General features: G+C 49.9%; 1 protein-coding gene across 3 annotated transcripts in view; it reads right to left on the minus strand.

Moving 5' to 3' along the window:
* Window positions 1-21658, minus strand: part of LOC114598616 (carboxyl-terminal PDZ ligand of neuronal nitric oxide synthase protein) — a 78378-nt gene that overhangs the window by 22282 nt on the left and 34438 nt on the right. For 2 of the 3 annotated variants that reach the window (XM_077928275.1, XM_028732492.2), the window contains exons 3-9: window positions 10064-10162; window positions 8726-8784; window positions 7029-7137; window positions 5336-5477; window positions 4326-4480; window positions 3177-3344; window positions 1626-1791 (exon numbers count right to left, since the gene is read on the minus strand). In XM_077928275.1, the coding sequence (XP_077784401.1) occupies window positions 1626-1791; window positions 3177-3344; window positions 4326-4480; window positions 5336-5477; window positions 7029-7137; window positions 8726-8784; window positions 10064-10162 (898 nt within the window). Of the gene's footprint in view, window positions 1-1625; window positions 1792-3176; window positions 3345-4325; window positions 4481-5335; window positions 5478-7028; window positions 7138-8725; window positions 8798-10063; window positions 10163-21658 lie in introns of those variants that run through there. The other variant, XM_077928276.1, reaches the window with a different exon arrangement.

Genomic DNA, 21658 nt, shown 5'->3' on the forward strand with positions numbered 1-21658 from the left:
GCCTGGGGGCAGGGCTCTCTGCTTTTGGAAAAGAAATGAGAAACCTACCATTGTAAAGCAAAAGTCCCCTCCACCCCCCCCCCCCAAGCCAGCTCTCTCTCTCTCTCTCTCTCTCTCTCTCTCTCTCTCTCTCTCTCCCACTTGCGTGTTTTTCGGCTGCCTGCGAGTCCCTAGAGCACGGAGAGGAGGAGGTGGTGGGCTGGAGCCTGCACGGAAGGACTCGATCATTTCCTTAACCCTCTGCTTGCCAGGAGGGCAGGGGATTCCCTGCTCTTTGTTGAGTTTGAGCAAACACAGCAACAAAACAGAGACGGGTGGGCAGTAAGACCCTGAGGCAGAATGCAGGAAAGCAACAGCTTCCGCCTTCCCTCCGCCCGCCCGCCCGCCCCCCCCCCCCCCGATCTTATTTTTGCCTATTTTGCCCCTTAGCTCCGGAGAGTCAGATCCAGGGACCACACATTCGCTCTATAACACGCACAGACATTTCACCTTACTTTTTAGGAGAAAAAATCTGCGTGTTATAGAGCGAAATTTACGGTAAATATTTTAATGAACAGATCGGGGGAAATCCTTGCCTCACAGTCAGCGGCGGAGCAAGCTGATTGGGCGCCTGGGGTGGCGCGTGTGCCCTGCACCTAGGGGCCATAGCTGTCAACTTACAGATTTGAAAATAAGGGGCCAGCAGCCAAAATAAGGGATTTTGCTTAGCTTATGCACGTCGGGGCTGCTGTCATCCTGGCGCGAGGAGTTCCATCGGCCCTTCCCTGCCCGAGAGGGAGGAAGAGAGACTCTTGCCCGTGAGCTCAGCATGAGACGGTTGCGATGCGGCGGCGGCCGTTGAAGCGCCGCCCTTCTGCTTCCCTCCCCATCCCCTCCTCTTCCTCCTCCCTCAGGCCGCCTCTGGCGTCCCCTGGCAAGAAGTCTCAAAAGAGAGGGGCTGCCTGCCCGCTTGCCTCCCCCGTCTCCTCACGACGCACCCGAGGGGGAAAAGGGAGAGACGGAGATGCGGCAGCTCATGCACACGCTCTCTCTCGCGGCGGAGGACCCTGAGCCGCTGCTTCCCTCCCGAGCCAGGCAAGCATGAAACCCGGGAAATTTAAGGGACATCATCAATCCGGGACAGCAGCGGGACACGGCGCTGGGATAAGGGAGTTTCCCACCAAATAAGGGACGGTTGACAGCTGTGCTAGTGGCGGGACCAGCCGCCCACGGGGCGGTGCAAGTCGGGGCAGGACGCTCCGTGGGGCCTCCGAAGAGTCTGCCTGCCTCCTCCCACTCAGCTGCCCTATACCCTGAGGGGGAGGCAGCGGGCGGGCTGTTTGGGGCAGAGTGGAGCCTGCGGGCGCCCAAGCCATCGCGTCACTTCCGGGAGAGACAGGTGGCTCAGGCGTGCTGCAGGCCCCATGGTGAGTGCCACCCGGCCTTTTGTCACCCCCCTCAGTGGTGACACCCGGGGCGGCCCGCCCCCACCGCCCCCCTTCCTCCGCCCCTGCTCGCAGCGTCACTGCGATGGTAAGCACAAAGTCGGAAGAGCAACTGTCAGATGAAAATCTTGCAGTTAAGGAGTTAAGGAGAAGCGGGAGAATGAAAAAGGAGGAGGAATATGGAGGAAGAGGAGCTCTTACTGGGGTTGGATCCCAACAGCTTTGCCTCTAGTTCTTGCACCTGCTTCACCAGAAGCGAAATATGGTTCAGGAGGTCCTTATTCTGCAGCAGGAGCTGGTGCACTCGGGCTTGGGCCTCAAGGCGGGCAGCGGCCTCTGTTGCCAGCTGGTCCTTCAACAAGTGCACCTGCAGGAACAGAGATAAAGGAAGACTCAGGTGAGATGCAGAGGCTCAGAGGAAGCAGAGAAGGAAGCAAAGGGAAATCTTCTCGGAAGACACTCTGCACCCATGTAGGCACACACTTGCTAGGCCGTCACAAAACTGCTAAAGGTAAAGGTAAAGGGACCCCTGACCATTAGGTCCAGTCGTGGCCGACTCTGGGGTTGCGGCGCTCATCTCGCTTTATTGGCCGAGGGAACCGGCATACAGCTTCTGGGTCATGTGGCCAGCATGACTAAGCCACTTCTGGCGAACCAGAGCAGCACACGGAAACACCGTTTACCTTCCCGCCAGAGCGGTACCTATTTATCTACTTGCACTTTGACGTGCTTTTGAACTGTTAGGTGGGCAGGAGCAGGGACCGAGCAACGGGAGCTCACCCTGTCGCGGAGATTCGAACCGCTGACCTTCTGATCGGCAAGCCCTAGGCTCTGTGGTTTAACCCACAGCGCCACCAGTTTCTAAAGAGTGGGTGGAAAATGCGCCCAGGAAAAGTGGATTTTCACAACACGGCACAGGGAGGAGAAACGCGATGGGCACTGAGCAATGCTCAGAGCCAGAGAGAGGGAGCTTTCAAAGCTGAAATCAAGGCTTGTTGCCTGGACAACAGAGGAAGCTGTGGTCATTGCTGCTGGCTACAGAGAGTAACTGAGCAGAGGAAGGCTTAGGAGAAAAGATCTTGAGTTTGAAATTGTGATGAGACACCCAATTAGGCAGGATAAGCAGTTGAAGGTTCCAGACTGAACTGAGGGAGAATGAGCTGGGGCAAAGAGGGAGAACCAGGCGACAGCAGCATTCTGGCGATCATTGAAAGCCAAGATAACTGTCGGAAGCCATGCTGAGATAGCAGGCAGAATTAAAAATAGCTAGGAATGAGGAACAGACTCCTGAGCAACATTCCGTGGAAACACTGAACGAGCAATAAAAAAAAAAAAATGCAGGAGAGCGAGTGAGAAGAAGAAGAAGAGTTTGGATTTGATATCCCGCTTTATCACTACCCGAAGGAGTCTCAAAGCGGCTAACAATCTCCTTTCCCTTCCTCCCCCACAACAAACACTCTGTGAGGTGAGTGAGGCTGAGAGACTTCAGAGAAGTGTGACTGGCCCAAGGTCACCCAGCAGCTGCATGCGGAGGAACAGGGAATCGAACCCGGTTCACCAGATTACGAGTCCACCGCTCTTAACCACTACACCACACAGAGTCACAGGGACCCAATAGGGCATCTCTCTCATGACACCAGCCACTGGCCCTTTAAGGCATCTGGTCATTTCTAGGACAGGAGCATTTCATGCACCGGCTCTGCCCCGTGGATCCCTTTGTGCTCTTCCCTCCCGCAGAACAGAGATAACAACCTGGGACACGGCCACTTGTGTCTGCTGCGTCTGCTGCTGCAAGAGCTGCTGCAATAGCTGCCTTTGGTGGTGAGCAGAGAGAGGGGTCCCTGGCTCAGACAGCTGGGCAGAAGACGGGAGCAGCGTCTCGGGGGAAGCCGTCAGGATGTCCTCGTTGTGGAGCAAGCCCTGAAAAAGACAAACAAGCTGCAGGGAATCAACAACAACAACAACAACAACAACAATTTATTATTTATACCCCGCCCATCTGGCTGGGTTTCCCCAGCTACTCTGGGCGGCTTCCAACAGAATATTAAAATACAATCATCTACTAAATATAAAAAGCTTCCCTAAACAGGTCTGCCTTCAGGTGTCTTCTAAAAGTCTGGTAGTTGTTGTTCTCTTTGACATCTGGTGGGAGGGCATTACACCGGGCGGGTGCCACTACCGAGAAGGCCCTCTGCCTGGTTCCCTGTAACTTGGCTGCTCGCAGTGAGGGAACCGCCAGAAGGCCTTCGGCACTGAACCTCAGTCCCACTGGGGGAAGACACCACGGAGTTGCTTTGATTTGCCATATCTAAGGCAAGAATGATCAACCCGCCCCCCCAGATTAGATCCACAGAAATGTGGGTCTTCCCCCACCCCCCGAGATGACTCTAAGGCTTGGGAAATTTGCTCTGCAGGCCTCTCTTCTGCTCCTGTGCTGTGGCTGCAGCCTGCTCTTTCGCAGACTCCTGGTTCTACGGAATGGGAGCCAACAGATTTCCGTAGGCTGCAGTCCCGTCCCCCAAGATGAATGTAAAGGTAAAGGTAAAGGGACCTCTGACCATTAGGTCCAGTCGTGACCGACTCTGGGGTTGCAGTGCTCCTCTCGCGTTATTGGCTGAGGGAGCCGGCGTACAGCTTCCGGGTCATGTGGCCAGAATGACTAAGCCACTTCTGGCAAACCAGAGCAGCACACGGAAACGCCGTTTACCTTCCCGCTGGAGCGGTACCTATTTATCTACTTGCACTGGCGTGCTTTCGAACTGCTAGGTTGGCAGGAGCAGGGACCGAACAACAGGAGCTCACCCCGTCGCAGGGATTTGAACCGCGACCTTCTGATCGGCAAGCCCTAGGCTCTGTTGGTTTAACCCACAGCACCACCCGCGTCCCTCAAGATGAATGTACCTTGGTGCAAAGCAGGCCAGGCAGCTCTCCCCCGACAGCATCAAGGTCCGTCACTCCCCTGTTGAACTCCAGGTGGTGCCTCCCCGGCAGCCCAGAGTCCACGGCGTCAATGTCTGTTTCCTCAGCGGCGACAACTGGCTCTGCTTCAGGCAATGCTAGGAGAAAACAAAGGGCACCGTGAGGGCGGGGTGGAGGAGGAGGGAATTATCCCCGAAAACGCGTGGTAGAAAATGGAAGGAAGTCCGCAAGCTTCTCCTCTAAGGGTCAAGGGGGCTGGTGGAGGCTTCTGGTGGCCTGCTTGCCAAGGGGCAGGCAGTGGGTTGTTGGGGGGATGCGTCAGGCGGCAGAAGACCCAACCCCCATGGCAGGACGCCAGGAACGGATAAGGCAAGGGAAAGTTCTTACCAACTGCTTTTTATTCAATATTCACAGAGAGACTTAGGAATGGAGCCACTTGGAATAATGGTGTTGCCCCGAGTGAGTGTCCACCCCCGTTCTTCTCTCATGTGTCACAGCTACGCGTGATGCTACGTGCCCTCTGCCTTTGAGCTCTTTGCTCTCCTACTTTCAAGGCTTGCCAGATTCTGGGAGAGGAATGCTTTCTAAAGACACTGAGTCCATCAACAGTCACCCCTTTGGTACCTCTTCCTCCTCCTCCTCTCCCATTATTTCCCAGCTTTCCCCCTCATCTCCCCCTGACCTGTGACCTCCCTCAACCCCTGTTGTAATTCTGAACTGCCTTCTTCTTCTATGGAAGGGTCAGGCCGGGGAGGCAGTCTCCACCATTCCTCCTCTGCCCAGTCCCTGACAGAATGGGGCCAGATGTTTGCTCTGTACACCCTCTCAACTCGGCGTCGGAGTGAGAGGGAGTTTCTCAAACTTTGCCAAGTGCAACTTTCCTCATCACGGTGGTTTCTGGCAGCCCTGTTGCTCTGAGAAGAGAGTGATTCTCTTCAGGAACATCCAGACTGAGGGTGCCAGCAGCAGCCTCTTTGCCCTCGCCCACGCACCTGGCGCCTCCGGGTCTTCCCTGCCCTTCTCGCTCTGGCTGTCCTCTTGGCCGTCCGCGTTCTGGTGAGTGTGCTGCAGGCTCAGCTTGTGGCAGACCTCAAATGCTTGCCCCACAGTTCGGACAATGCGCATGGCCTGACTCTGCAGAGAGACAAGGAAAGAGGTTCTTCCCGGGACACAAAGAACAATGGACCCTTTGCCGAATCAAGGACCTCTTGCCACCTCTGTCCTGATGCAAACTGGAGAGAAACCCAAGGATGCAACTCCAACGGGGGGTAGCGCCACACAGGATCCTGACCATTCAAGCAGTCCAGGCAAGGCATTTGTGCCCAAGTAACTGTCCCCAGCTCCCCCATCCTCCCTCTCTCTCTTTTATATAATTTTTATTAAATTTTCCATTTTACAATTTAAAATACTCATTAAACATCCTTAAGATATCAATGACTTTCCTACTTCTCTTTCCATGCTTCATTTTGCATATCATAAAACCCTGCATATTTTACATAAACTAAACCATTCAGTGTTCCGTTATTACGTCAATCAAAACTTGTTTACACTGTTGATTTTATCTTAATGATGCCAGGGTTTTCAGCTGTACACAATTATTTCCCATAGATTCAATAAACGTTTTCCAATCTTCTCTAAATGTATGTTCTTCTTGTTCTCTTATTCTATAGGTTAAGTCTGCAAGCTGCACATATTCTGTCAACTTAAGTTCCCATTCTTCTTTGGTTGGGACCTCACTCGTTTTCCATTTTGGGGCTAACAAAACATGGGCCGCAGTAGTAGCATACAGAAATAACCTGTTTTGACACCTGGGAATTTCAGTCTAAATTATCCCCAACAGAAAGGACTCTGTTTTGGGGGGGAAAGTACTTTTAATTCTTTCCCCAATTTGTTATGGATCATTTCCCAATACAGTGGTGCGCCGCAAGACGAATGCCTCGCAAGACGAAAAACCCGCAAGACGAAAGGGTTTTCCGTCGCGGAGGCGCTTCGCAAGACGAATTTCCCTATGGGCTTGCTTCGCAAGACGAAAATGTCTTGCGAGTCTCACCATATTTTTTTTGCTCCCCCCCCCCTTTTTCAAAGCCGCTAAGCCGTTAATAGGCTTTTAACAGCTTAGCCGCTAAGCCCGCTAAGCCGCTAATAGCGCTAAATCGCTAATAGCGCTAATCTGCTTAGCCGCCAATGGGGTTGCTTCGCAAGGCGAAAAAACTGCTAGGCAAAAAGAATCGCGGAACGGATTCTTTTCGTCTTGCGAGGCACCACTGTACTCTTCTACCCTTTTACAAGTCCCCCACATATGAAAGAACATTCCCTCCACCTCTTTGCATCTCCATGGGGAGCCAATTTTTAAGTCCAGAGGGGGCCCCTCCAGATGTTTCAGTCTGCCATAGCATGTAAAAACAGAAAGAAAGAGTAGAAGAAGGGAAAAAACCTTTGGCACCAGAGGTGGTCTTTTCTCATACTAGCTTCAATCTGGGAGAGAAAATTGCCTTCCTTGTAACCTGTTCACAATCCCCATCTAAGTAGGTCTCAGGTTCCACACTGTGTCTCCAGCTGCAAGCTCTGCCAGAGGTGCTATCTCCACATTTACACCAGGATCCTGCCCAACAAAGAGAGATACTCAGAGGCCCCCACCCCAAGGCTTGCCTGCTGCTGGCCAGACCAGACCAGCTTGGAGCTCACCTTCTTCTTCGACTTGAAGACGTTGCAGCGGAAGACGTTGCTGGAGCCATCTCTGGCAATGTAGCTGAAGATCTTCAGGTCCTGGGAATCGTGGGACACGTAGAATATCCTGCAGGAACGGCACAATAATTGTACAGGAGCCCAAGATGCGCAAAAGAGGCTCCCATGCTCTTTGGCTGGGATAGGAGCCTGTGGCCCTCCAGGTGTGGTGGGACTCACAAGTCCCATCACCCCTGGGCACTGGTCATACTGGTTGCCGTGGGTGGGAGTCCAATAACAGCTTCCCACCCGGGCATAAGAGGAAAGCAGGACAAGGGCAAGTAGGGAACTCCTGTCTTGGAATGGTTATTTGGGATGGGCTCTGCATAAAGAAGGGACGCAGGTGGCGCTGTGGGTTAAACCACAGAGCATAGGACTTGCTAATCAGAAGGTTGGCGGTTTGAATCCCCATGACGGGGTGAGCTCCCGTTGCTCAGTCCCTGCTCCTGCCAACCTGGCAGTTTGAAAGCATGTCAAAGTGCAAATAGATAAATAGGTACCGCTCCGGCGGGAAGGTAAACGGTGTTTCCGTGTGCTGCTCTGGTTTGCCAGAAGTGGCTTAGTCATGCTGGCCACATGACCGGCTCCTTCGGCCAATAAAGCGAGATGAGCATCGCAACCCCAGAGTCGGCCACGACTAGACCTAACAGTCAGAGGTCCCTTTACCTGCATAAAGATAAAAAGGTAAAAGTAAAGGACTCCTGGGCGGTTAAGTCCAGTCAAAGGCAACAATGGGCTTGCGGCACTCATCTCACTTTCAGGCCGAGGGAGCAGGCATTTGTCTGCAGACAGCTTTCTGGATCATGTGGCCAGCATGACTAAACCACTTCTGGTGCAACGGGACACTATGACAGAAACCAGAGTGCACGGAAATGCTGTTTACCTTCCCATCGCAGCGGTACCTATTTATCTACAGTGGTACCTCGGGTTAAGTACTTAATTCGTTCCGGAGGTCCGTTCTTAACCTGAAACTGTTCTTAACCTGAAGCACCACTTTAGCTAATGGGGCCTCCTGCTGCCACCACCGCACGATTTTTGTTCTCATCCTGAAGCAAAGTTCTTAACCTGAAGCACTATTTCTGGGTTAGCGGAGTCTGTAACCTGAAGCGTATGTAATCTGAGGTACCACAGTACCTGAACCAGCGTGTTTTCGAACTGCTAGGTTGGCAGGAACTGGGACAGAGCAATGGGAGCTCACTCCATTGCGGGGATTCGAACTGCCGACCTTTTGATCGGCAAGCCCAAGAGGCTCAGTGGTGTAGACCACAGCGCCACCCGCATCCCTTTGCATACAGGACACCAGGCTTCATGTGGGAACGCTCAGATTGGTGGGAGGATCCCTCACCCAGAAAAGTCCACCTGCTGTCAACCTGCAGGGGGCATCAACTGGCTTTTGTGAACACTGACAAGCAAGACCATGTCCTTTTCCATTTTATGTGGGGGTTTTTTGCTTTTAAAGCGACCGAGCCCATCCTCCCCTTGTGCCTCGTCTGCAGTGCGAGGTTCCCTTCTCCCTAAGACAAGGCTCTGCTTCCCCTTTCATTAACCTGCCAGCAGCGGCCAGAGGTCCAACTGTAGATTTCCTTTGGCCAGACACAGACCGACCCAAGTTAAGTGTGCTACGGGCCGACACTCCTTCCTTGCTCTCGAGATCTCACCTGTAGATGGGGTCGTGCATCACCAGCAGTTTGCTCTCGTCCCAGTCCCACTCTTTCTTCTGCAAAAGAGAGCTGCGTATAAGCAAGACAGGTGCCTCGCTGAGTGGCAGAGTTATTACAAAGCTCACAAGGAAGGTCTGGTGCGCCCATCATCCTTCAGGTGACCTGGCATCAGCGGATGTCACCTGCAACCCGCAGGGCGGGCAGGATGAGATGTGACTCTGCATTGGCTGCAGGTGCCTTTTGCCAGGAAGGAAGGGGCACCTGCGGCCAATGCAGCAGGATATGGCCCGCGCTAGCCAGCTGATGGGCAAGGCTTAGGTTCTACTCGGGTAAGAGGAGCACACAGCCAAACAAGGCCTATAAGCTGTAAAGGTAAAGGTAAAGGGACCCCTGACCATTAGGTCCAGTCGTGGCCGACTCTGGGATTGCGGTGCTCATCTCGCTTTATTGGCCGAGGGAGCCGGCGTACAGCTTCCGGGTCATGTGGCCAGCATGACTAAGCCGCTTCTGGCGAACCAGAGCAGCGCATGGAAACGCCGTTTACCTTCCCGCCAGAGTGGTACCTATTTATCTACTTGCACTTTGATGTGCTTTTGAACTGCTAGGTTGGCAGGAGCAGGGACCGAGCAACGGGAGCTCACCCCGTCGCAGGGATTCGAACCGCCAACCTTCTGATCGGCAAGTTCTAGGCTCTGTGGTTTAACCCACAGTGCCACCCACGTCCCTTTTTTGTGCGCCCGGAAGCAGTGGCAGTGGGTGGAAGGGGAGCAAAGAGGAGAAGGAAGATTCTTTCTCCCCTTGGTCTCCACTCCACCCCCGGCTGCAGGAAGACAAGAAGACTGCGTTTCAAAGCACCTTTTTGTACCTCCCACAAGATCCGTTCTCTCCTTCATTTCCCCCTCAACGCAACAAGAAATGCTGTTGTGCATTTGAAAATGCAGGCTCACTGCTCATTCTTCTCATGGCAACAGCAGCAGGGAGAGAAAGAAACGTCCTCCGTTTTGTCTGTCTGTCCGTCCGTCCCCGTCCCCCACCACTGTCACTGCTGCCTTTAAGATTACAGACATTTGATTCGACCAATTTTGGTAAGGGCCTGTCTGGCAGAGACAAAAAGAAACCTTGCCACCCAGGTTGCATCCTGCTGAGCAGAAAAGTGTCCCGAGCAAATATGGGGGATAGTCGGCTCTCTTTTACCTCACGGAGCCAGATAGGACACTGGCTGCCTCATGAAAGTCAACGCTTTCCTTCACGGAAATCTCCTTCCATCCAGCCTAAGGGAGGAATTGCACAGACGGGGCCCAGAGCTTATTGCAGCCCGAGAAATCGGGAACTCACCTTCTTCTTCTTCTTTTTCTTCAGCAGCACCTTCACACCGTCCACGGACACCATGAGAGTGACCTTCTTCTTCTTTATACTTTTGGCTTTGAACTCGTACTGTGGGGAGAAAAAGCACAACGAGAAGGAAGGCCCCCTCAGCAGTGTCTCCAAGCTATTTGTGAGGCACACGAATCCAGCCCTTGGTCTGCCACCCCCAGAGGCTTATTTCATGCGCAAGGCAGCCCCCATGTCATAGCTACCAAGCAACCTCATAAGGGGGCCAGACAGGTGGGCCACGGACAAGGGCAGTGTCAGCGGAAGACGCAATGTGCTTGGAGGGGATACCCTAGCAAGGAGCTTCCGCAGGCCTGGCCAGCTGTCAGCCTGTTGAGGAAGAGACCTTTTCTTTTTTAAAAATAATTTTTATTCAATTTGTTTTACATTTTAGAATATTCACTTAACGGTAAAGGGACCCCTGACCATTAGGTCCAGTCGTGGCCGACTCTGGGGTTGCGGCGCTCATCTCGCTTTACTGGCTGAGGGAGCCGGCGTACAGCTTCCAAGTCATGTGGCCAGCATGACTAAGCCGCTTCTGGCAAACCAGAGCAGCGCACGGAAACGCCGTTTGCCTTCCCGCTGGAGCAGTACCTATTTATCTACTTGCAATTTGTGCTTTCAAACTGCTAGGTTGGCAGGAGCAGGGACCGAGCAACGGGAGCTCACCCCGTTGTGGGGATTCGAACCACTGACCTTCTGATCAACAAGCCCTAGGCTCTGTGGTTTAACCCACAGCACCACCCACGTCCCTAATGTTCACTTAAACAACCTTAAAATATCAACGACTTCCCTTCCTCTCTTTCCATGGTTCATTTTGCACAACATAAATTGCTGAATATTTTACATAAACTAAACCATTCAGTATTCCATTATTACATCCATCAAAACTTATTTACACTGCTGGATTTATCTTAATGCTGCCCACGTTTTCAAATATACACAATTTTCCTCCATGTATTCAATAAACATTTTCCAATCTTCTTTAAAGATACGTTCTTGTTGTTCTCTTATTCTATATGTTAGGTCCGCAAGCTGCGAATATTCCATCAGTTTAATTTGCTTATCTTCTTTAGTTGAGACCTTGCTCGTTTTCCATTTCTGGGCTAACGAAACACAGGCCGCAGTAGTGGAATACATAAATAACCTTTTTTGACACCTGGGAATTTCAGTCTGAATTATCCCCAACAGAAAGGACTGGGTTTATTTTTGGGGGGGCGGGCAGTGCTTTTAAACATTTTTTTCAGTTCATTTTTTTCCAGTTCATTATGAATTATTTCCCATCACTCTTTTACCCTTTTTCAGGTCCACCATATATGATAGAACGTACCCTTTCCTAGCTTCTGAGCCACTTCTGTCTTGTACAAAACAGAGAAGTACAAATGGATGATGGCACAAACTTGCTGTCTCAGCACTTACATGAAGCACGAGCCTCAGGGGCACATTTGTCATGAAGTACAGCCCTCCACAGAATTCCTGAGGCCAGCTCCACAGGAATAACAACAACAACAACAACAACAACAACAACAACAACAACAACAACAACAACAACAACAACAACAACATATTATTTCTACCCCGCCGATCTGGCTGGGTTTCCCCAGCCACTCTGGGCGGCTGGCTTCCAACAGAAGGTTAAAAATACATTAAAACATTAGTCGTTAAAAACTTCCCTAAACAGGGCTGCCTTCAGATGTCTTCTAAATGTCATGTAGTTGTTTACCTCTTTGACATCTGAATGAACTAGGGCAGGACAAGACTGACAAGGCAGGGTTACTTTCGTCCTAAAACCATCAAATACAGTGGTACCTCGGTTTAAGAACAGTCCGGTTTAAGAACAATTTGGTTTAGAAACTCCGCAAAACCGGAAATAGTGTCTTGGTTTGAGAACTTTACCTCGGTCTAAGAATGGAAGCTGAACATTGGAAGGGCACCGGTGGTGGGAGGCCCCATTAGGGAAAGCGAGCCTCGGTTTAAGAACGGTTTCGGTTTAAGAACGGACTTCTGGAACGGATTAAGTTAGTAAACCGAGGTACCACTGTAGTTTCATTCAGGATCCTGAGACATCATCTGGAGGTATGATAACGGGGAGTCATAGGTGACCCCTGAAAGATTTTAAGACTTCAGTATGTTCTCTGCATGAAGATCTCAGATTGTGTGACGGAGCCTCTATGCACCTTCAGGTACAGAGTGAAATCCGAGCTTATGATGGAAAATTATTGCACAAGCTGCTTTACAATAACTGTTTTATACAGGAGAATAAAGCAAGGATTGTTTTCGTACATGATTCACAGCTGCTGAGAAAGACCTGCTGAAAACTAAGGGCTCATCCACACTTTCTAGCCACAGACTCATGCTTCCCCTGCCCATGTTTGAACACTAGTTGTTTTTTGGTCCCCCCCCCCCCAGTGCTTTCTTCAGGAAAACCCAACATTTACTACTGAATTGGAGCAATTTGAGTTGTCCGCAGATTGCCATTTGTTCCGATTCCGCAGTAAAGAGCAGTATTTTAAAGGGAGAGCACTGGGGCAAAAAGGAAGGAAGGAAGGAAGGAAGGAAGGAAGGAAGGAAGGACTCAAACACAGACCTAGAAAGCCCTTGCCCTTTGCCCAGAGCTGTGCAGAGCGAAGGTTAGTGTGGTTGAGCCCTGAGTAGGCTCCGTCACTGATGGGGATAGGGTCCTTGCTTAGCAATAGGAAACCTTTTTTCCTTGGTGTACATCAGTCCATAAAGAAGGCTGATCACTGAAGAATTGATGCTTTTGAATTATGGTGCTGGAGGAGACTCTTGAGAGTCCCGTGGACTGCAAGAAGATCAAACCTCTCCATTCTGAAGGAAATCAGCCCTGAGTGCTCACTGGAAGGACAGATCGTGAAGCTGAGACTCCAATACTTTGGCCACCTCATGAGAAGAGAAGACTCCCTGGAAAAGACCCTGATGTTGGGAAAGATGGAGGGCACAAGGAGAAGGGGACGACAGAGGACGAGATGGTTGGATACTGTTCTTGAAGCTACCAGCATGAGTTTGACCAAACTGCGGGAGGCAGTGGAAGACAGGAGTGCCTGGTGTGCTCTGGTCCAGGGGGTCACGAAGAGCCGGACACGACTAAACGACTAAACAACAACAACATCAGTTCTTAAGGAATAGCAATACTGCAGATGAGACGCAGATTATTTCACGCTGTCATAACCATGACAGAAGATGATGTCAAGGAAGGATGTGTGAATCAGTCAAGATACCCAGGTGTTGGGAAGGTCCAAACACACAGTATGAAGTCAGGGGTGAGACATTCCTATCAGGAAACGTAAGGGCCATTGCGATAGCTGGAGGCAGCTCCTCCATTGGTGATGGAAGCATCGTCCAACCATGACAGCTCTTCCTTTAACCAGAACAGAAGTATGAAAAGCCAGACAGAAGCACAGACTGAGAATTATTCTCCCCACTGCATTTCTGCACTTTGGACCAAGTAGAGCAAATTATTTAATCAACGACGGACGTGGTTCAGTTGGCTGCTTGCTTCCTATATTTGTAACGCCAGCTTCGCAAACTGCATAGCTTTTGTTTTATCTCAAGTTTATTTTGCATTGCATTTCATACCCATGGGCTCACCCAAATGCTCAAGTAGATCTTCATTTTCTTTATTAGTTACAGATCTGTGTGGGACGCGGGTAGTGCTGTGGGTAAAAGCCTCAGCGCCTAGGGCTTGCCGATCGAAAGGTCGGCGGTTCGAATCCCCGTGGCGGGGTGCGCTCCCGCTGCTCGGTCCCAGCGCCTGCCAACCTAGCTGTTCGAAAGCACCCCCGGGTGCAAGTAGATAAATAGGGACCGCTTACCAGCGGGAAGGTAAACGGCGTTTCCGTGTGTGGCTCTGGCTCGCCAGAGCAGCGATGTCACGCTGGCCACGTGACCTGGAAGTGTCTCCGGACAGCGCTGGCCCCCAGCCTCTTGAGTGAGATGGGCGCACAACCCTAGAGTCTGGCAAGACTGGCTCGTACGGGCGGGGGTACCCTTACCTTTACCTTTACAGATCTGTACCATTTCTAAAAACCATCCACTTCTGTAACCACAATGCAAACTCTTAAACGTTGTATCTTATCTTTAATAAAAACGTCAATGCCTCCTGGTTAAATCCTAAGTCGGCTGTTTTCTGGCTTGGTTAGCTACCGGCAGGTCCTCAAGCCAGATACTTAACTGACCATTGGGCTGCTGAGAAGCACATTTACAAAGACTTCTCCGAGTGTAACTATCTCCTAAAGGGTCTTGCACCATGGGAAACTGCTTCATGTCATCTCCATGACCCTTATTTATCCAGACAATCGCTCCATGGGTCAGACTTGCTCCAGGCAGGGGACCAGTATAGAATTCTGCATTTGCAAACTGCCAAGAGAGGGGCATGTACTGATCATTTCGGGGCAGGAACAGGGAATGGCAATGTGATAGAAAGCTGGATTTCCTTGTCAACAATGTCACAGAAGGACATAGGCCTGGTGCCAACATCAGATCATAGAATCAGGAAGATCCTGTTTTCAAAAGGTCACATGTGACAGAATTCATCAGTTTAATGCACACTGCTTCTACCTCTCAATAGTTTACACAAGCAAAACAAACTCATACACACATCCAGGGCAGTTATATAATATTCATATAAAATTTGGGCCAGGGGGAGTGGATGGGAGTCCCCCAACCTCTCCAAACTGAACTTTGTCTTCAGCATCTCCTTTATATTCCACAGAGGCTATTTAAAAAAGCAGAAACTCTACCCTTTTGCCGTGAGGAAATCAGGCTGTGGGGGAAGACAGGTTCTCAGAACATCTAAGAGCCACAAAGTGGGAGCAATGAGCAAAGGGAGCCAGGCTGGCCCATAAGGGAGGCAGAAATACCGTATTTTTTGCCCCATAGGATGCACCGGCCCATAGGATGCACCTAGTTTTTTGGGGGGGAAATAAAGGGGGGGGAAATATTTTTTCCCCAGGTGCGGGGCTGGGGCGGGGGAAGCCCGAGCTTCCCCCAAACCCAGCCCCCAGAACAGGCTGCTATCCCACGTAGAGCTAGTGTAGAGCTGCGCGAAGCCTAAAGCTTGGGGGCGTGCTGAGCTCAGCGCGCCCCAAGCTTCTGGGTGCAGGCAAGCTCTCCGCTAGCCGTGGGAGAGCTGCGTCTCCCACGGCTAGCGGATAGCTTCCTGAAGCCTGCATTCGCCTCATAGGACGCACACACATTTCCCCTTCATTTTTGGAGGGGAAAAAGTGCGTCCTATAGGGCGAAAAATATGGTAATCCACAGTAGCATAATATATTTTATTAGGACCAGCCAAACGTGTCACAAAACGGTGGCAACCTTTTTGTCCTCCAGAAGAGGCAAGAGTTGGAAGGGGAGTAAATAAATATAAACAGCAAAAAGGTACAAAAGTATGCTTGGGCGTCAGCTATTCAAGATCCTGATAAATATTTAAATCCTTTCATCCAGGGGTCCAAATGCACAGAACAAGAAGATCTTCCCATCTAACATCCTCCAGGCTTCAAAGCCCTTGGGAGTTCAAAAAGGGGGAATTTACCAAGGTATGAGGTGAAACACTTGGGGTAAAGGTAAAGGGACCCCTGACCATTAGGTCCAGTTGTGACCAACTCTGGGGTTGCGGCGCTCATGCACTTTATTGGCCAGGAGAGCCGGCGTACAGCTTCCGGGTCATGTGGCCAGCATGACTAAGCCGCTTCTGGCAAACCAGAGCAGCGCACAGAAACGTCGTTTACCTTCCTGCCGGAGTGGTACCTATTTATCTACTTACACTTTGATGTGCTTTCGAACTGCTAGGTTGGCAGGAGCAGGGACCGAGCAACGGGAGCTCACCCCGTCGCGGGGATTCGAACCGCCAACCTTCTGATCGGCAAGTCCTAGGCTCTGTGGTTTAACCCACAGCGCCACCCGCGTCCCTTGAGATAGGACAGACAAAAGATAAAACGGGCTGCTCAGGAATAAACTATGCCATTTCTAGAGACCTTTCCTCAAGATCAGTTTTCACTGAGTGAGTGGGTAATCTTCCAGCCTCTTTACTGAACACTTTTGGGATGTGAAACCACGTGAATCTCTCCACAGAGAATGCATCTATTAGGATGGTGGCTTGTGGAGAACAGCCGAGGTGCCCAGCGGGTTTCGTACCTAACCTAGGTTTGTGCGGCTTAACAAGGCCACAAAAATGTAAGGCAATTTTTCTGAGAGCCCGTTTCTGAGAAACGTGGGTAGCCGATTACTCCATTGCTTTAGGCCCATGGTCGGATCTTTGCCAGCCTTACTCAGCTGGTAGAGCAAAGCAGAGAGGCTGGCAAAGTAACTCTAGGGCTCGCAGAACCATTTGTTCCTGTCAGGACTGGTGACTAGGAGCGGCTGCCGAGACCACATAACACCAGTCCTGAAAGACCTACATTGGCTCCCAGTACATTTCCAAGCACAATTCAAAGTGTTGGTGCTGACCTTGAAAGCCCTAAATGGGCTGCACACACCAAGTGCATCTTTAAAATCACCGGTCAGTGCTAGTGAAAACACACAAGGGGCTCCTCCGTACTATCGGGAACCCTGGGCCAAGCGCGCTTCTCCTTATGGGAAGACAGATATTTATACAGTTATTCCCGTTCGCACACACTTGCATGTTGCTGTCGCATTTAGCTCTTTGAGGTGGGTCCGGTTCTTTCTTTCTTTTTTGAAGCATTCTAATCTGAAATTTGTAGTTGTGTAGGATTAGACGAAGTGAATTGGACGGTTTGCGATAATGACCAAGAATTATACGTGGAAATTACACGTTAAACTTTAAATTTACAAAATAAAAATTGAGAAGCTAGACTAATAGTCGCATTGGCCTAAGCGAACTGGATTTCCCGACACTGTTTTGATAGAATATGGGGGGGGGGGGTCCCGCAAATTAAACTCTAGTTGGTCCGGAAAATATATTAAAACTCAGCGCATTCTATCCAGCCTCTTGCCTGCAGATTAGGAAAGGCCTAAGGTGAAAAATGACCACATGCAACAGCCATTCTAGGCATTCCTGACAAAAGCCAGAGGCTACCACACTCCTCTGAAGGGGGCTGCATGTCTTTACCGTGGGAGGAGAGAGAAACAAGAAGCAGCTGGGAAGGGGAGGGGGGTGGCATATCAGAAAGCAAATCCATGAAAGGAGAAAATTGGGAAGGTCTCCAACCATCACCTGACCCCCCCAGGGGAAAGAAGCGCCACCAGAACCTGGGCTTTCTTCCGGAGATCTCTCCGCAAAGGCTCTCCTGAATGACCCTGGACTGCAAGCAGCCAATGGCGGAGCAAACTCTTGCGCCACAGCCACGAAGGGCTCCTCTTTATTATTATTATTATAGTAGTACCTCGGGTTAAGTACTTAATTCGTTCTGGAGGTCCGTTCTTAACCTGAGGCACCACTTTAGCTAATGGGGCCTCCTGCTGCCACCACCGCGCGATTTCTGTTCGCATCCTGAAGCAAAGTTCTTAACCCGAGGTACTATTTCTGGGTTAACGGAGTATGTAACCTGAAGTGTATGTAACCTGAAGCGTATGTAACCCGAGGTACCACTGTATTATTATTAATAATAATATTAATTATTATTATTATTTATAATAATAATTATTATAATTATAATTTGGCTTCCCCCGTATTTCAGTATTGAATTATTAAACAAATTCTATACCCTGCTGGTTTTTACCTCTCATATAGTTGTGAAAGTTTAGCCAAAACCTGCCAATGAGTCCAAATCTTTATACTGTCTTTTTATATATAGTCATACCTCGGGTTACAGCCGCTTCAAGTTGCGTTTTTTCGGGTTACACACCTGCTGAAACCCGGAATTACCGGAACGGGTTACTTCCGGGTTTCGGTGGTCACGCATGCGCAGAAGCACTAAATCGCGCTTTGCGCATGCCCAGAAGTGCCGAATTGCAACCCGTGTGTGTGAAGAAGCACCGCTGTGGGTTGTGAACGTGCATCCCACACGGATCACGTTCGCAACCCGAGCATCCATTATGGTTTATAAATGGTTTCCACTCCTTTTTGAAATCGATGTTGTCTCTCTCATGAATCCAACCCCCTCTTTAAAGAGTAAGTCTCAAAAATCCATGAAAATGCTACTGTCGCGTACACACACACCCCGCTGACCATAATAAGGGTCAGTTGATAAAATACTAAAAAAACCCACCAATCATGGCAACATCAAACGGTCCTAACATAAGCACATCTATTACACAAGGGATGCGGGTGGCGCTGTGGGTTAAACCACAGAGCCTAGGACTTGCTGATCAGAAGGTCGGCGGTTCGAATCCCCGCGACGGGGTGAGCTCCCGTTGCTTGGTCCCTGCTCCTGCCAACCTAGCAGTTCGAAAGCACGTCAAAGTGCAAGTAGATAAATAGGTACCGCTCCGGCGGGAAGGTAAACGGCGTTTCCGTGCGCTGCTCGGGTTCGCCAGAAGCGGCTTAGTCATGCTGGCCACATGACCCGGAAGCTGTATGCCGGCTCCCTCGGCCAATAAAGCGAGATGAGCGCCGCAACCCCAGAGTCAGCCATGACTGGACCTAATGGTCAGGGGTCCCTTTACAAAAGCTTTTTTTGCAAAGCGAAAAAATCCGAAGCAGCTAGGGCTTTGACACACTCCCCCCCCCCCAAAAAAAAACCCAGGTCCTATTCTGCATTTTAAACACTTCTTAGCTAAGTGCTTGGAAATTGTACACCTTGCCAGGGTTTCTCTCGTTCTTCGGCTTCAATACAAGGCAACTGCTGCTCCACCACACCTTTGCCTGATTCATGTTGGCTTTGCGATTCCCAGAAAAGCTAGGCTGCCCCCCCTTTCCAAGACGTCTGGCAGGCAGCTCCCTCCCTCCTTGTCTGCTAAGCTTGAGATGGAATCCAGAGCGGCAGATTAAGGCTGGAATGCGAGGAATTCCCATTACTCTGCTTTCCCTCGCTTCATTAGCACACGGCTGGGCAGGGATGGGGGAACAGAGGTTGGAGACCTCTGGGACGAGTCTGCCCAGGTCAGCGGCAAGGAATTTCCTGTTCTTGTGCTCATCGCTGTTCAGAAACGGAGAGCAGCGAAGAAGCGCTGGTCCTCCGGGGGCAAATTCAACAGGCTCTTGCACGCTGCATAATGTCCTACAAAGAACTATCTGCTGTCACGGGAGGTCCACGTCCACCATGTTTTTTTGCCTTCCCAAATAAGGCACATCGTAACTAAGATGGTGGCAAAATACCGTCCTTATAGGATGAAGCAATGTTTTTGAGAGCAGGATAACAGATCAGAAAAAGCAAGTGTGGATGAGCAAAATATGTTCTTTATTATCTGCATGCAAGGAATCTGCTCAAACACACATATTGTTTAAGCATAACTGAAAAGATACAAATTCAGTAACAGGAATGGTCTTGGATAGTCAACAATGCACTCTCTCTCTTTTTTTTAAAAAAAATTCCCTTTTCAAATCACCATCCACCACCCCTCACCCCACCTTTGTGTTAGACTTCCAATCTACCAGTAGCAATTTCTTCCCACTTCTATTACTTTCTTTCACTCACCTTCAACCTAATTTCATACTTCTTTTTCTATTACACATTGTTATCCATCTTATTTAGTATTTCAGTATTTGAAACGGAACTTGTTTATTCTAATAGGAGTTCTGATTTTTCGATATGGTTTTGCAAGTATCTTTTAAACGCCTTCCAGTCCCTGTCTATCTTCTCTTTTGCGATCTTTCCAATTTCTCCCATTGTTTTGGATATATTGCAATACTCCAATAATTTGGCAAGCCACTCTATTTTTGTCAGTACAATACCACTTTTCCAATTTTTCGCAATCAATAGCCTTGCGGCTACTGTTGCGTATAAATATACGGTCTTGTCTTCTTCCTTTAGGCTTCCTGGTACTATTCCCAATAGAAAACCTTCTGGTGTTTTCCTAAATGAGTATCTGAATTTTTTTTTCATTTTGTTATATATTGTTTCCCAAAATTGTTTGATGTTTAAACAATTCCACCATATATGTATCATAGCCAACAATGCACTCTCAACTCTGCTGACCACAAATTTGAAAGAAAACTTCTTCAAATAATCAACTTTGGGTATTTCAATATACGGGGGAATTTCTCATGACAGGTCAGATGCTGGTTGGAGATGTTCTTCTACGGAAGATTTTCTATCCATCTTTTTGATCTACCTTACTACAGTGGTACCTTGATTGTCGATTGGCTTGACTCCTGAACAAATCGGCTCCCGAACACTGCAAACCTGGAAGTAAGTGTTCCAGTTTGCAATGTTTTTCGGAAGCCAAATGTCCGTTGTGGCTTCCGCAGCTTCTGATTGGCCAGTCCTGCAGCCAATCGGAAGTCATGCTTTGGTTTTTGAACGGGTTAAGTTTGACAACCAAGGTACCACTGTATTCACAGTTTCTAGAATGAGTTTATTGATGAAATCCACCGTATTGCATGTTATCAGCTAATACAGAATCCAGAAACATTCAGTGAGGGGGGAGAGGGAGAGGCAGGGCAGGCAAAGTAATTGTTTCCATGGGCCAAGAGCCCTCAGGCCAGAAATGGTTAGCACTCAGGTGAGGGTACAACTGAACTGAACCCACAATCTTTCTTCTGCAGCTGCCTTCCTGGGTTGAATTTTACACTGCAAGCTCTCTGGGGCAGGAAACCTTCCTCCTCATGTTGTTATTACTTCCTAAAGAACTAGGTGCACTGGTAGTGCTATAAGAATTCATGTTGCTAAAATTACCGTATTTTTTGCTCTATAAGACTCACTTTTTCCCTCCTAAAAAGTAAGAGGAAATGTGTGTGCGTCTTATGGAGCGAATGCAGGCTGCGCAGCTATCCCAGAAGCCAGAACAGCAAGAGGGATTGCTGCTTTCACTGCGCAGCGATCCCTCTTGCTGTTCTGGCTTCTGGGATTCAGAATATTTTTTTTCTTGTTTTCCTCCTCCAAAAACTAGGTGCGTCTTGTGGTCTGGTGCGTCTTATAGAGCGAAAAATATGGTACTATCAGGAGAAACAGAGCATGAGCCACTGCCGTTGAGGAAGGGACCACGTTTACTCGCTTAAAGGTAAAGGTAAAGGTACCCCTGCCCGTACGGGCCAGTCTTGCCAGACTCTGGGGTTGTGCGCCCATCTCACTCAAGAGGCCGGGGGCCAGCGCTGTCTGGAGACACTTCCGGGTCACGTGGCCAGCATGACATCGCTGCTCTGGCGAGCCAGAGCCGCACACGGAAACGCCATTTACCTTCCCGCTAGTAAGTGGTCCCTATTTATCTACTTGCACCTGGGGGTGCTTTCGAACTGCTAGGTTGGCAGGCGCTGGGACCGAACAACGGGAGCGCACCCCTTTCGATCGGGAAGCCCTAGGCGCTGAGGCTTTTACCCACAGCGCCACCCGCGTCCCCGTTTACTCGCTTACAAGGGGCTTAATAAGAATCGCAGCATTTCCGCATTACCTCTCCCAACCATCTAGAATTAAGATATCTCTCTCTCGTTCACACGAATCTTGTTCGGATACAGCAGACATGCATTAGCGTGCTGGAATCAAA

The sequence above is a fragment of the Podarcis muralis genome, chromosome 5 (assembly GCF_964188315.1).
Source record: "Podarcis muralis chromosome 5, rPodMur119.hap1.1, whole genome shotgun sequence".
Classification (NCBI taxonomy): Eukaryota; Metazoa; Chordata; class Lepidosauria; order Squamata; family Lacertidae; genus Podarcis; species Podarcis muralis.